We start from the raw sequence: 16,897 nt of genomic DNA on the forward strand, positions 1-16,897 counted from the left end.
TGCTCTTTTCTTGACCCGAGTTGAGTATCTAGCCACCATTGTAAAAGACCGTAGAAATCGATAATTTTCGTAACGGATTATCCTTGTCATCAAGTTGTTGATCAAGAGGATTCCATGGTCCTGTGTATTTATGACCTAGCAAAGTCCAACCACCTTTTAGTTCAGGCAATTTGGCAATAAGTTTGTGTATATCTAAGCCCGATCCGATTACCGCTCGTTGATTAGAACGCTGACCATACGTTACTATTTTGTCGTGCTCTAATAGAAGTAAATATGTTAATTTGGGTCAAAGTTTTGAACTTTCCTAAGTAAGTCGTAAATAATCCAGGTTATTGTTTTGGAAACATCAGGATCATTCTAAAAGGTTATTTTCTATTAGTTAATGATTTCTTAAAAATAAAATGCTAATTGTGACCTGAGATCAAGTACAGAACTATATCATCTTGCAATTGTGACGACTTTGTTATTCGTGCTTTAACGTCTAGTACTTTCAAGTTGTATATTATATGTTGTGGCCAGTATTTTTGGGCTTGAATCTTTTGTTTTGTTCAAAATAGTGAATTGAAGTGATTATTTTCTCTGGAAATTCAAAATGCTCTGATAAAATTCTTGGATTTTATACTTAATTCAAATCTTGGAATTGTATTACTATGATTCTAAAAAGACTGTTGACACATCAACACTCTATAAGCTATCACAGACACGTCATTGCCTTCAGTTTTCGGATTTCTTCGGGACTTGTACCGATTTTTATTCAGGACTTTAAAGTATAGGACTTGTGTCTGTAACTCATGGATTATTTTGGGATTTAATTCGCAATACCGTAATTTTTTTTTTTGTTTTCACTTTGTGCTCTTGGGAAATAAATTATTTGTTAAATTTTATAAAGCTTGTTGTCTTTGACTCTTTTTTGTTACTTATTTTAAGAGCATATACCTCGAGCAAAACAAGTACTGCGACCGACTTATTTACCCAGGAAAGCTGTTGTCAACACCGTACGTTGATGTAAACAATATTTTGTCAGTTAATTATAGTTGCAGTTACGTAGCTGTCTCATAGGCAGTTGCCCCTGATTATCATATATAATTATGTGATAGTCCTGATTAAAACAATGTTCACTGGGGCTTTGTGTGGAAGGGTAGAGGTATAAATAGCAATATGGAGAGTTTTCCAAATTTGAGAATTTATTTTTTACAGGAATATATCATGTGTTGATATGAAAGTGCTCTGACACTATCACGTGTTGATTAATATACACATACTACGACATGGCCATCCCATTACTTCATGTTCTCCTAAATCGAGCAAGTTCGCTTATCAACAAGTTTGTCATGTACAGAGCCTTTTGTTATGTTGGGGATACATTGTAACATCGTGAGTGAGAGATGTACAAGCGTAAAACTGACCAACCATTCAATTTTCGGAGGTGTTAGGTATTGATACAAAGGTATTCTATATTCCTTTTTTTTAAACAAAGAAAATTCACAATCCTCTTGTTGTACTATAAAGGTCTTGTACTATAAAGTTCAGTTTGCTCTGCTTCTCTCTCACTCTCTCAACAATCAAACTGAAAAGGAAATGGACGAGAGAGAGAGAGAGAGAGAGAGAGAGATCACTTCTTCATTAACCCAGTCTTCCGACAGCAATGTGAAATGTATGCGACTTATGAATCTAATAATCATGATCTTCGTTGAATAGCTGAATTATCGACCTGGTGGTCTATTCCTGCAGAAAATTAATTCTCAGATTTGGAAAACATAAATATATGGTTCCCGTCATCCATAAATGTATGGCTCCCGCGCTACAACTGTTAATACATCAAGATAAGTTCACTCGGGGAACGGGATAAAAACAAATTGTCACAAATGATAACGAATGAAAGAACGAACAATTGTTTTGGATGAATATAATAAACAACATTATAAAGATGCTTTTTTTTCTTACCAGTTTAATCGATTACGTCTTGCCGTCTTTCGGTAACTAAGTCTCGAAGCAATGAAATCCATGTACACACCAAATCACGCGCCAAAAACACCAGTTGCTTAAAATATCGCATTCTCTGCTAACATCACCAGTTTGCCATTATTACAAAACTATTTTTGTTAACTCACTAATAATACTGGTAATTATTTGTATGAGTCGTATATATCATTATGAGAAGTTTACAGTGATACTGCAGAGAACAAATGTTCGATTGGATGTCAACCAATCAGAAGTCACGCGCCTTCTCATTGGCTAAGCGTTTGCACATCATCTAGCGCCAAAAGAAGAACGCAAACTGTGTACTATACACAAGGAGTGTACCTGTCTGTCAAACATTACCCACTTTGTAAGGACGTTTACAATAACACGTGGTTCATCTCTAATGATGATTCTCAACCAGTTTCAGAAGTATTATTTCGAGGACTGGTGTGTAAGCCCTCAAAAGGTATGGCATAAGTCACTTATGGGCATTTACTCATTTTCAATTAAATAAAAAACGTTCTTTTAAAATCTAACACCACTTTTCTTTAACTAAAGTCTATTCAGTCTTGAGTTTTTAATGATCTGCATCTTAACTGTCATCAAGAAACTTCCCAACGAAAATTATCGATTTCTACGGTCTTTTACAATGGTGGCTAGATACTCAACTCGGGTCATAAAAAGAGCACTTCGAAGAAGTGTAAGGTCGCAAGGAATTTAGCTAACACTTCAGCTCGTGTGTGTGTGTGTGTGTGTGTGTGTGTGTGTGTGTTTCGGCACTTGCGAGGACTTGATTTTGGTTGCACACCAACATCTCGACGACATGACTAATGAAAGTCACACGGGTCATGTAGGCATTCAGAACCGATTATTTCAGTAATGGGTGTCATTTTATAGAATTTGATTTAACATACCTTTAAGTGGTAAGTATTCACTTTTTTTGGATTCTTATACATCCCAATTTCTTTGGAATGTCATTATTTAGACGCTCTTTTCTTGACCCGAGTTGAGTATCACCGTTGTCGATTTTTCCTTGGAAAAGTGTAATCGTTTTACACACTACATGAACTCTATACATTTCAGGGTGTATGTGCAAGCCTTTTATTTTCAAATTTTCTGAAAGTGAGCTTGTGCGTATCAGCTATAATTTTAGGGGCCGAGCGAAATTCTTTTGGGCTAAATCAGGACTCTCTTGGCTTTGTGACAGAAGTGGAGACATTGATACAGACTCTCTCGTGTCGTCTTTGAAATCGCTTGCACGGATTTGAGCTAACACTTCAGCTCATTTGTGCGTATGTGTGTTGCCTCTTAGTTTCTTCTTTTTCTTCCTTCTCTTACATTCTAAGTTAACACAAAGCGTTTTTGGATAGCACTAGTACGGCATGTTTAATTGTGTATAACGTATGTGATAGCAGGTTTCTGGCATTTATTCTCCTGTTCTCACATTCTAAACTAACACAAAGAGTTTTGGTTTGAGTGTATAATGGGACGTTGGATGGTATATAAAGTGATTATAGGCTTGTGAGATTTCATCTCCTGCTCTTACACCTTAAGCTAACACAGGGTAATTGGAGTTTGTGTTTTGTGTATGTCTATGTTTTGTTTGTCCCTGTTTACAGTAAAGCATATTCAAGTCACAGGTCAGCCACTTGCAACACTGTTACTTAGTACTTGCCCGATTGAGGTCAGTCGCTTGAAACACAAATATAGACGTGTGTTTTTCCATAGCAATTTCCACAAGTTGTTACTGTGAATATATACTAGCGTTTTTCCATATAGTAAATCTTTATCTCTTATTATGTGCACCTATTACAAGAAGAAAGCTTATTTCTGAATGCTACAGATTGAAGTATAAGCAACATAACCAAATCAGATCTTCCAAATGCTATTGATTCTAAGAGGTAAATGTCATGGTCATGTTTTGTAAACAATACATTTGTTGGGGCAAAGAAAACCATGTCTGACTTTGTTATGCAGAATGATGAACCGTTCATGTCGAAGGATTCTGAATCACGTATTGATAATTCTGCCAAACCTATCACTATTAAAATATTTAGGGAAACTGGAGGTTCTCAGAGCCTTTCAGTATCAGATGATTTGCCTTTATTCAGAACATGTTCTTATTGAAGAAGTAAAGATTTGGCTTTGCTCAAATTGCACTTCATGATGTAAATATGATATCAGACTTAGTCTCGGGACTAGTGGCTAGCGGATCTGTGAATTAAGGTTATTGATTTATTGCTAGGCAATGACCTAGTTGGTGATAAGTTTGTGATTATGCCATTTGTAACTGACAAGCTATGCAATTACTGTTTCTAAGTTGTATAGACATGAAATTTTAATTTTAATCCATTAAATATCATTGGCTAATCATTTACGAGTCAACAAGACTTATCACACGAATTTGTGTCATTGATATTGGCCGAGACTTAAAAGGCATGTTTCCAAATACTGGAGATCTTGTTATATTTGTCCAATGGGCAGTTTTAGTTCTTTTTAACCGGTTTTTTGTACATGCTAATAATGATGTTGTTAAAAAAGGAACTTCTTTAATAAATGTTAATCTTTTAGATTATGTTTCTGATTGTGAAGAAGCAAGTAATAATCTCCAGTCTACTCACTCAAACATGGAATTAAGATATACTACATCTACAAAGGAAAGAACTTTTCATCCTGGTGATAGAGACCTGACTCTCTTGCCATACCACAACATTATCTGATTAATAATGTCCTTATACAGTTAAAAATAAAGTAACTTAAAGTTATCTCTCCAATACTCCTGGGAGGCAGAAAGGGAAGCAACTCTGCCATGTAAATATGTTAAAGGAGTCTGTTGATAGATATATTACTATTAATCGTTTATAGTTATAAATATCCCACACAGTGAAGATTTAAATGATGGCTTGAAACCAGATTGTACTGCCTTTGGTTTATCCAGTCATTGAAATTCGGAAATATTGTAGAATCCGGACCGGTAATGTTCATATCTACACCTACAAGAAAAGAATGACTTAAATCAGCTAAGCAGCTAATATGAAAATTGCATTTTTTTCCAGATGTTCACACTCGAACAAACAAAATTTATCATGATGTTGTAATTCTAGATTATATTACCTAGGAAACAATATCATTACAGGATGAATCTTCTCAAGCAGGCATGTTTGAAAAATGAAATAGAATATTTGTTCGAGAATCATTTTATTGGACCAAGCCAAAGTAGCCGGAGTTCAGCATATATTCTAGTGCCGAGACCAGATAATACTTTACATATGTGCACTGACTACAGAAAAGTGAACATTATCATCAAACCAGATTCATTTTTAAACAAATGAATCGATAAAATTTGAAATGCAAGATATGTCGGCATATTTGACCAGTTCAAATGGTTCTAGCATATTCCACTTAACGATAGAGGAAAAGAAATTTCAGCCTTTGTAACTCTCGATGGGCTCTAACAATATAAAATAACTACCATTTAATTTGTAAACGTTTCACGCAACATTGCAGCATTTAATGAACATGGTGACATCTGGTAAAGATGGCGACGCGTAGATAGATCACATGGAAACTATCCGAATATTCTTTGTTCAAACTGAGTGAGATAAATTTGACAATTAATTTATGTAGAGGTGAGTTTTGGCATGCTTGTGTTACATTTGATGCAAGGTTGGAGTCGTGTTCTTTCAAGAAGATCAAAATTATGTATATCATCTAGTGTACTAATTCTCCAAACATTAAATAAGCACCTGAGAAATTATTCCACAGTCGAGAAGAGTGTATGGTTTTCATTTTGGCTTTACAACACTTTGAAGTGTATATCGATTCAGCTCTTGCTCTGATTGTTTTAGTAAACGTTCACAAGCCCCTTATCTGTATCAACACAAAGACAAACACAAACAAAAATCAGAGATTGGTGAGATGGACTTTTGATGTTGCAAGAACACAACATCAACATCAGGCATATAAAGGGAAATTACAACTTCATGGCATGGCAGCTGCAATTTTATGTATATCGAAGTTCTATATTACTTTCTTTTGTATATTTTTTGTATCATTCATAACACATCTTCCTGTATAATTATCATATGTGTCTTTGACCGATATCGAAAAAGTAAGCGTTATTGCGTAAATCTATATTCCATTTATGAGGGGAGGTGTTATGTATATCTGTATTTTTTGTAACTCATTCTACATGACTGTATCTATATTGTGCGTAATGATAGCTATATTTTTTACACGGATATATAATTCTATTTTAAGATATTATTAGTGTTGATAATATAGGATCTATAAATATGTGTTTGCGATCATAACTAATACTATTAATAATAAAACCTATTGACATGTTTGTAGTAATTTATAATAGGCTGATAGGGTCAGATGGGTTCTTAAAAGAATTAAGTTATTTCCGAATTTGATGAGTTAGGTCAGCTGGGCTCTCTCCCGATGTTTGATATTTGCAAAATATCACGTGACTAGTAGAAGCAAGATGCATTCTAGCCTCTTATGCTTTAAATTATGTACGTGGAGCTGGAACTTGTTTTGATCCTTATTTCTTATGTCCTTGTTGTAACATGAGTCTGCAGATTTATGTAATGGTGTTTTTAGATATTAGTTGAGAGGAAACATTTTGTATAGTATTCACTGGAAATGCAAAGTGCTCATCGACGAAAATTAGGACTATTGTGACATTATTCAAAGTAGCTCTTGACAGTGTAATGCTCTAAGCTCCTCTTACGTTTTAATTTTTGTTACTTTGATATTTCAATTATTTGTTGTTTTACAAAACATGTTGGTTTTCACTAGAGATTCTGTTAGACGTTTACAAGGGAACCCGATAATATCTTGATAATTGATGATTGCTGGAATTCAGATGTCGTAAAAAGCAATTGACTAACCCATGCAACGCTGCTTGTATATGTAGAAATCTTGAATTGTATGCATTGGTAATCTTACAAAAGTAAGTGTGTCTGTAATTAACTATCTTAGAATACACGTTATTTGTTTGTGTCGAACAGCATGGACATAAAAACAATGGAGCTGTCGTTCTTAAACACATTTCCAAAACAGGAAATGATTATAGATAACTTAAAACAAAATAAAAACAACTAATCTTTAGTTAACACGTGACAATCGCTTAAACTACAGATCACATGCGTGTCCGTAATTTAATGGCATTACGCTGTCAACCAAACAACACGTGTCGTCATAGATAGACCTAAAGACATTATTAATTTTGATTTTACACACCTTATGATTTTATGGCTGAATAAATTATTGTCTTGATAATATTCCATGTGATTCAAAAATCAACGTTTGTGCATCTTGAACTTTAAATTTTGAATAAGTGTGATACTTTTTCGTCTTTCAAATGACCTGGTATCTCTTTTTTCATTTTAGGAAAACAAATAAATATATGTATCCTGTGGATAGTCGCTAATGTCATACAACTTTTTGTTATCTTTCATTGTTATTGTAAATGTTTGTCTTCTGAGCAAGCATTCACAATGAATCAGCATTAGCAATCGAGAATCTCATTATTTCCACATTATTTAGTTTTGAGTTCATGGTAATAAGTTCACACATAAGCCGTTTGGATGACTCTGTTCTTGTAAATCCATCGAAAATGTTTGTTGGTAATTTTACCCATTTTGTTTTTACAGACTGACTAACACTAAGGCTTTATCAGCCGTAGTTCTCCCGAGAAAAGAGTCAGTTGTTCTTGGCATTACCAACCATGTGCTTTTATTTGTACTGTCGTTCCTTTTCTGAGATTTTCCATCTGTTTTAAGCATGATGTCTTTAAATTTGCATCGTGTGCTAATCCAGGAACACGGGAACACTGAGCATGGGTTTTGTTTACATATAACCATTCCTAGATCCAATAAACATTTTACACGCCGTTAAATAGAAATTTTCACATAATAGTCACATAATTATCCAAGTGCTGGAGTGTTCCATGACATAATGTAAATACTGGTAATAATTATTACGAGTAACCAGTAAACCAAACAGCTAAGACCCTTATCTGCAGGCTCATTATGCTACAGAAGAACAGAATCTTTGTGGGTTTCAGTTTGACTCGACTTATAAACGATTTCACAAGATAAACAAATGTGACGAATTTGTGATTGGCATATTCAAACATGTTTGATACTACATACTGGTTTGAGGGCCTCGAGTGGCCGATTGGTCTGAAGCGCTCAGCGTTACAGATCACTGCCATCTCACCTCTGTCAGAGTGGGTTCAAGTCTCGGCCGATGTGCGTGCGTGAGAAAACTTGCCAGTAGCTTCTCGTGGGTCGGTGTTTCCTTCCGAGGTTTGCCCGGGTCCTTCCTCCACTATTTATACTGGCAGCCATGTATAACATATCGTGTGTTGAAAAATGGCGTTAAACCTTACAACAAAACCAACAAGATGTTTTTTTTTTTTAAATATAAGTTTCAGGTGTGTAGTACTTCTGCTAATTATTCACATAAATATGTACCATCTGTTTTGCTGGTACATTTACTGGATTAATATTTAGTTGATATAACTATTATTGAATATATAGTTCATAATGAGATATTGAAATATATCTATATGAGAAAAACGATATTGTTGATGCATGTTTTTAAATCTTCATATCTGTCTTTCTGCCATAGCATTAACAGGTCTTAAATATAAAGGCTGTGCACCCTTATATATATATATATATATATATATATATATATATATATATATATATATATATATATATATATATATATATATATATATATATAATCAATAAGAATACGTATATATAAAATTCAAGGTTTACGTTATACATATATGTTTCTCTGTCGATCAGTAACTATGCTAATCTCCAACATAATTGTACCATTAGCTTATAGAGGCAGAAAAGGCATCACAGAGTCATAAATGGACAGAGTCAAACAATGCATGAAAGATACCATAATCTATGTGTTCGTCTTACCATAGCGGCTGGTATCATTTGGCAGTGTAATATGCCAGTTATTAGAACTGTTTGACAGGTTGTAACCTTTTGTCTATTGTGTCATTTTGTTTATCTTTGCATTACTTGGTCAATTTTTTATCCTAGCATTACTTGGTCAATCGTCTATCCTTGCATTATTTGGTCAATTGTCCATCCTAGCATTACTTGGTCAATCGTCTATCCTAGCATTACTTGGTCAATAGCCCATCCTAGCATTACCTGGTCAATCGTCTATCCTTGCATTATTTGGTAAATTGTCTATCCTAACATTACTTGGTCAATTGTCTATCCTAGCATTACTTGGTCTATTTTCTGTCACAGCATTAATTGGTCGATTGTTTATTACTTTCTCTATTGCTTATCCTGGCATCACATGGTCTATTGTTTATCCTAGCATCACATGGTCTATTGTTTATCATAGCATTACTTGGTCTGTTGTTTGTCCTAGCATTACTTGGTCTGTTGTTTATCCTAGCATCACTTGGTCTGTTGTTTATCCTAGCATTACTTGGTCTGTTGTTTATCTTAGCATCACTTGGTCTGTTGTTTATCCTAGCATCCCTTAGTCTGTTGTTTATCCTAGCATCCCTTGGTCTGTTGTTTATCCTAGCATCACTTGGTCTGTTGTTTATCCTAGCATCCCTTGGTCTATTTACAGTCTATTATCTATCCTAGCATTACTTGGTCTATTTTCTATCCTAGCATTATTTGGTCTATTGTTTATTACTTGCTCTATCGTTTATCCTAGCATTATTGGCATGTTGCTTATTATAGCATTACTTGCTTTATTGCTTATCCGAGAATCTCTTGGTCTTATGTTTATCCTGGCATTACTTGGTCTGTTGTTATAACATTGCTTGGTCTATTGCATTTCGTAGAATCACTTGGTCTATTGTTTATCCTGTCATTATTTGGTCTATTGTTTATTATAACATTGCTTGGTCTATTGCATTTCGTAGAATCACTTGGTCTATTGTTTATCCTGTCATTACTTGGTCTATTGTTTATTATAACATTGCTTGGTCTATTGCATTTCCTAGCATTACTTGGTCTATTGTCTATCCAAGATTACTTAGTCTATTGCTTATTCTAGCATTCTACTTGATCTAGTGTTTGCATTTTTTATGACAGGTGTAGATACAGTATCAAAAAAGGATAAACTATTCATAACTATTTTTTTCTCAAGAAAAACGAATTACACCAACTCCTGCAAATGTATTAGTATTAATACAAATGAGTGTTTGTTTATTTCATGATCATTGCCATTTAGATCCAGTGCTGTTCTGATTACAAGACTGTCACTGTTTTTGTCTCTCTTCTCTACAGAGATTGTACTTATTCTCTATTCTTCCATTTCTTATGTCACGTGTTTAGGCTCGAATAAACAGTAACACAAGAAAGAGTGAAAACAACAAGCTTTGAAAAAATACAATAATTTATTTCCCTGGAAATTTTCTGTAAAAATGAGGAGGAAAAATGTGAACTTAAGGTTTTATATTATCGAATCCAAAAATAATCCAAGAATAATCCAATAATAAAATTTTAGTAGTCCTAATAACAAAATGTTCTACTGATTTTACGTTCGAATCCGGACGAAGAATCCAAGACGACGATGACGTATGATCCAGTCTGTAGTTTTGAAGTCTACAGTTCCTTGTAGAAACAAGAATTATCACTCCAGTTTCTGATAGCTGAATAAATGTTTATAAACAAAACTGTCTTTGTTCCACAATATTACATGAGCACATGTATTTTCCAGGAAAATAAAAGAATTAATCTTTTTGAATCCATGTAATTTGAAATAACTCCAAACAGCACAACATACAACTTCCAATTTAACAGCCCAGCTTCTACTCAGAATAATTCTCCCAACACAGAAACAGAGGTTATATGGTCTTGTAAAACGTAAACAAGGGGTCACGTGATCATCTTCTGGAAGTTTATAGAAGCTACATACTTGTTAAAGATCACGTACACCCAGTATGGCCCTGACGAAAACCAATAATTTTACTCTAAGACATAAAAAATAAAAAAATTTGTTTCCTAAAAAATTGGTTTGCATCTTAAGCACGAAGTTCCATCATGACCTCGACAACAACCAATCATTTTAAAATAAAGATAGAACTTGTTTACGATGGTTGCTACAAATTTTGATACAAGGTCAGGATTTAGATCAACACCTGGTGTTTATAAACTAGCAGTTCAAGGTCAAATTATTTTCTGAAAAAGTAACATCTCTAGTGAACAAATTTTCATTACAATATCACGTAATGAAAAATTAAAATAAAATAAAACTGACAAACAATTAAATTTATATTAAATCATATATAATTAAATCAAATATACATAACACATTCCATTCTCTATCTTGGAATGAAGTGTTACAGACTGCTTCTCAGCTGCTAGAAGCCTGTGTTTTACCATTCCTTTATTATGTCAGTGTTTATACCCAATCTAAATCCATTGGGTTTATGTTTTCGATTGTTGGTGGTTGGAATCACTCGGTAGTAAAAAATACGACGTCACCATCAATATAATAGTAAAGTCAAAAAGTTAGAATCTCAAATATATTGCTGAAATCTTACTGTGATGTTTGCATTTGAATCAAATACTTGCTGTCCGACAATTTATTATTGATACAATATTTTCATTGTGTCTTGAACATTTGAAACAACCTGTGTAATAGATTTGTCTTGTTATGATACATTGCTTTCATTTAATCTTGCTACCCATTCTTCTGACAAACCATTACTGTCCTATATAAATATTTGTGACCAGCCGTTTTCCTCATTCATAGTTATTACCTTATATATAAGCATTTGTCAACCTCATCTCCAAATGTAAATACGTTCTTCTTAGTCTCTTTTTCCCATTTTCATGTCTCACCTTGCAAGCCCATTTATGTGTTATCGAAAACCTGTAAGTTCTGTTATCGTAAAATAATGTTATTTTTCCCTAATAACGTATATATATATATATATATATATATATATATATATATATATATATATATATATATATATATATATATATATAATAATAATAAATAATAATAATAATAATAATAATAATAATAATAATAATAATAATAATGACTATAATAATAGTGAGGACTTTGTATAGCGCCTAATCTTTAGAAGCTCTAAGCGCTTTACAACATTGGACAATACCTATAAGATAAAAAACATATAATAATATTATTACAAAAACAAACACCATGAGTAGTGAAGTGGGGCGCCCTAGGGACAATGGAAATTACCATTACAGACACCCCTGGGTAAATCTGGGGACTATGGAAATTTAACATGGAGAAAAATCGTGGGCAACTCTAGGGACAAGGGGAATTAGCATTACATGGGAATAGAGTTTGGGTCTGTCTAGGGACAAGGGGAATTGAACATGGTCAATAGAGTTTGGGTCTGTCTAGGGACAAGGGGAATTGAATATGGGATTTTTTTTTTTTTTTTTAAATTTTTAAAAGAATTTTTTGTTTTAAATTTAAAAAAGGGGTAGGCAATTGAAAGTCATTCTCTTTTCGAGAAATATGGGTGGCCCTGAAAAGGGCCTTTGGGTTTATGTTAATGTATCGATTAACATAAAGGGCATCTGCGGCATCTTCTTGTCCTCAAGCTGCGTCTTACTCGAGGGCCATAAATCAGTGTCCTCTTGAGGCAACCTTGTCTTTCTACGTACACTCTTCGTATCCACAGACTGGTGTCTGACTTGTCGTCAATGGTCCACTTGGACCGGACATACATGAGTATGTCCGTCCTAAACATCATGGAAGACACAAGGGTGGATGATTCGACTGTGGTCCACATCTTGAAGCGACGAGAACAGGTGAATCAATGCAGTGAACTGCGCTTATTTATAGGTAGAGGAAGGATTGAAACGGATTGAGTTCATTCACCAATCCGAACACGCGTTACAAAATTCAGTCAGTCCGCATCCAATCCAAAGAGAACAGTCTGTGACATCACGTGGTCTATATAGATTCGCAAGCGCTTGTGTACAGTCAATCTATGCGACAGTGATTCAACATGACGGAAACTCAGAAAACGATCCATTGGGGTGCACCAGCAGGGGAGACTGCCCAAGGGAACCCGGACTTACTTTCAGAAGAGGTGAATTGGGATTTTGTGGATTTTCTTACCTCGCAAGAATTTGTTCCGGAACCTTCGTTACCTTCTTCATTACCGCAAGTGGAGAATTTTAGACAGAGACAGAAAGAAGAATTGGAGAAATTTATACAACGACAAAAGGAAGCGGAACAAGCTTTTCTCCTACAGCAGCAGCAAGAAGAAGAGGTAAGAAAAAAACAACAGCAACAACAGCAAGAAGAAGTAGCAGCAAAGAAACAAGAGGGTGAAAATCAAACGGTCACGGTACTGTTGGACATTTTAGCGGAGTTAAGAAGTCTGAAACAAATGTATCAGACTTCTTTATTACGACCGAAGAGAATACGACCTTCCCGAGCTAAACACGTCAACCCTGTGACTAAGCCTACCGTACCACCCTTAGTGATTTCAACCCAATCATCATCATCATCAACATTACGCAGTCCAGAAGTAGGCCTTGGCCGTGGCAAAGGCTTAAGGCAGTTAAAGTTGATTGCTTGAACTCACCCCTGCACCAAAATAAAAAGGCCCTTTTCAGGGCCACCCACGTCTCTCGAAAAGAGATAGCCTTTCAATTTGCCAATAACTCAAAAAAAAAAAAAACCATTTTACCCCCTATAGTAAGTGTCTTTGTATGAGTGCGTGAGTGTACGTTCTTATTTTAAAATCAAAACTCAAAGACACTTACCTTATATCATCAATTTATTCTTTTCTCCATTGTTACAATCCAATTCACAATTCACAACACAACACTTTAATAAAAAGTTCATTGACTTCTTCTTTCTCCTTGTTTAGTCTCTCTGTTTTTTGAATTTCTTCACCGTCACACTCTTTTCTTCTTCTTCTTCTTCCTCCTCCTCGCTTTCTTCCCTTCTTCTTTTCTTCTCCTGTTTCTTTTTCATCACCTGTCTGCTTTCTTCCTCTGAATAATCCCTCTCTTCCTCTGAAGAATTCCTCTCTTCCTCTGAAGAATTCCTCTTTTCTTCTGACTCCTCTTGTTTCTTTTTTGGGCAATCTGGAGACCAATGTCCTTTTTCTTGACAATAATAACAGGTATCTTTACTTTTGCCTTTTTTAGTCCCTGTTTTTTTTCTTTTTTGACGGTCTGGACACTCTGAAGACCAATGACCTTTCTTCTGACAGATATAGCAAGTATCTTGACTTTTATCTCGAAAGGAAGGAGAGTAGTCCGTCGGCTGGTCTGAAGAGAATTTTCTAATGACTCCTCGCAAAGCTTTCACGAAACGTTCGATTTGGCTAGTCTCTTCCATCGTTGTGCTCGGCTTGAGGGTGAAATGAATAGTGAAAGGACAAGACACACACCCTTTTATATACGCTGGTCTGCCATGACTATAAATTAGTCTATGGTGATTAAACTTGAGTCATTTGACGTTTTTCACTCAAGATGAAACGATCCTATTCATTTGAGAAGAAAGAAGAAGAAAGTAAGAGGCAGAAACGTGATCTATCGCCTCGTACCAGGGCTGAAATCTTGGCACAAATTCATGCCAGTGATTTTGAAGAGGACATGAGTGAACCAGAATCCGAACCCTCTAAACCAAGTTCACCACCCTTAGTCAACCCTGAAAAATACTATTCCATTCGAGAGACGGAAAAGCGCTCCTCTAGAAAATTTAGAACCACGGCTTACAAATACACGGTGAAGTTTAAAGATTTCAAGGCTGAAGTGTCGTTAGAGAAAGCAGAAGTGTTTATCACTGGGGTGTGGGATTCTTTGCTCACCGCACTCAAGCGACAATGTCAACCCAAAGAAGACGATCGCTTGAGACTTTCCATACAACACGACGGTTTGAAATCCCTTGTTTGGATCGAGTTTAGCACCCCTGCAGAATTGACTGCTTCCAAAGTCATGGACAAGATTCAACACGTACAACAATCTAATGATCAGTTTGACATTAACGATGGTAAAGCCACACTGGACATGACCCACGTTTCTCCTCCTCAAGGGACTGGACGCAAAAAGATGTTATTGGTGGACGACCTTCGCAACACCAAAACAAGTCTCGTCCGAATTAACACCCCTCAAGACCAGATGTGTTCAGCCCGTGCCATCGTTGTGGGACGAACCTATGCCAACAAGAACGACACGGTAGAATGGAAAAGAACCTGGGAGAACATTCGAAAATCGAACCGAGCCAAACAACGAAACGAAGCAGAACTCCTGTTACAACAAGCCGGACTGTCCAAAGACATACCCTGTGGCATTCCTGAGATGCAAAAATTGCAAGATGCCCTAGCTCCACGATACACCTTGAAAGTGTACCCTCAAGAAATGCGCGGACCTCTGTTGTTTCGAGGCCAAGATTTTAAGGACGGAAAATACATTCATGTTTATTATCACGATGACCATTTCGATACCATTACCACTATCACTGCATTCCTGGGATACAGTTATTACTGTGAGAAATGTGATTATGGTTTTAATAATCGAGAGCAACACAAGCATTGTGGATTGAAATGCCCAGGATGTTTGGCCTCTCCACCTTGTCTGAGCGAAGGACCAGTGCCTTGTTCAACTTGTCTGCGCACGTTTGTCAGCCCTACCTGTTACCAACAACATCTGAAGACGCAAGGTTCACAGAAGAAATGTGCTTGTCAACTGCTGACAATGTGCCCTACCTGTGGACAAGGCATACTTACCAATAATGCCAAGGCACACGTATGTCGAGGGAAGAAAAAATGTCACATTTGTCACCACATCGTGGACTTGGAACACCAATGCTACGTGCAAAAATACCAACCCCAACCAGAGAAAGAGGACGGTCACAAGAAGAAGGGCAATTTCATCTTTTTCGATTTCGAATGCATGCAAGAGACCGGCATTCACATTCCTAATTTCTGCGTGGCTCATCGAGCGTGCGAGAAGTGCATTCAAGAACCTATTTTCAGTCATTGCCCTCACTGCAGCAAGATTCCCGGAGGGCGTGAAAAAATCTTTCGGGGACCGAACACGCTAGCCGATTTTGCACAATGGGTCTTAGACCCCATCGACAAGACGTGGAGCCAAGAGGACATCGAACATTACGGAGATTGTCATCGTCATGCCACGGTGATGGCTCACAATTTCTCCGGATACGATGGACAGTTTCTTTTGAGATACTATACGGAACAAGGCACCGAGCGTCCTAAAGTGACTTTGAATGGAGCCAAAATCATTTTCATGCAAGTGGGACAAGTACAATTTAAAGATTCGATGAGCTATTTGGCCATGCCTAAAACGTTTGGAATGACAGAAATGGCTAAAGGGTACTTTCCACACTTTTTCAATACGGAAGCCAATCAACACGCCGTTCTACCCCATTTGCCCGAGGCTCACTATTACGACCCCGACAACATGCGTACCGAACAACGAGAAGCTTTCTACGCTTGGTACCAGGCTCACGCCTCCGACCCTTTCGACTTTCAGGAAGAAATGCTAAAGTATTGTCGTTCCGACGTGGAGATTTTACGGCGATGCTGTGGAAAATTTTGAGAACTGTTCATGGAACACGGAGGGGTCGATCCTTTGAAAGAAGCTTGCACCATTGCCAAAGCGTGTTCCTTAGTGTATCGACAACGATTCATGCCTGAAAACACCGTGGCTGTCATCAGCCCTCAAACGACCAACTTTGTCAAACGTCAATACTCGGTCAAAGCCCTACGTTGGTTACATTGCTTGTGCGACAAGGAAGACAAGTGGATTCAGCATGCCCGCAACGGATGGGGTGAAAAGACCATCGGAACGTATTCGGTCGATGGCTGGGACTTAGAAAACCCCAAGATCGTGTACGAGTTTAACGGTTGCTTATTTCACGGATCTCCCGTCTCTTACCCTGA

At 36.4% G+C, this 16,897-nt stretch overlaps 1 protein-coding gene across 1 annotated transcript in view; it reads right to left on the reverse strand.

Annotated features, from left to right (window-relative positions):
• Positions 1-1,483: 1,483 nt before the first annotated feature.
• LOC149777150 (uncharacterized) overlaps positions 1,484-16,897 on the reverse strand; it is a 228,279-nt gene continuing 212,865 nt past the window's right edge. Inside the window, exon 3 of the mRNA XM_089941848.1 lies at positions 1,484-4,955. Coding sequence (XP_089797974.1) covers positions 4,950-4,955 — 6 coding nt within the window. The 3' untranslated portion in view covers positions 1,484-4,949. The remainder of the gene's footprint in view (positions 4,956-16,897) is intronic.

This window comes from Sinohyriopsis cumingii, chromosome 18, assembly GCF_028554795.1.
Source record: "Sinohyriopsis cumingii isolate HCF-2022 chromosome 18, ASM2855479v2, whole genome shotgun sequence".
NCBI classification, from domain to species: domain Eukaryota; kingdom Metazoa; phylum Mollusca; class Bivalvia; order Unionida; family Unionidae; genus Sinohyriopsis; species Sinohyriopsis cumingii.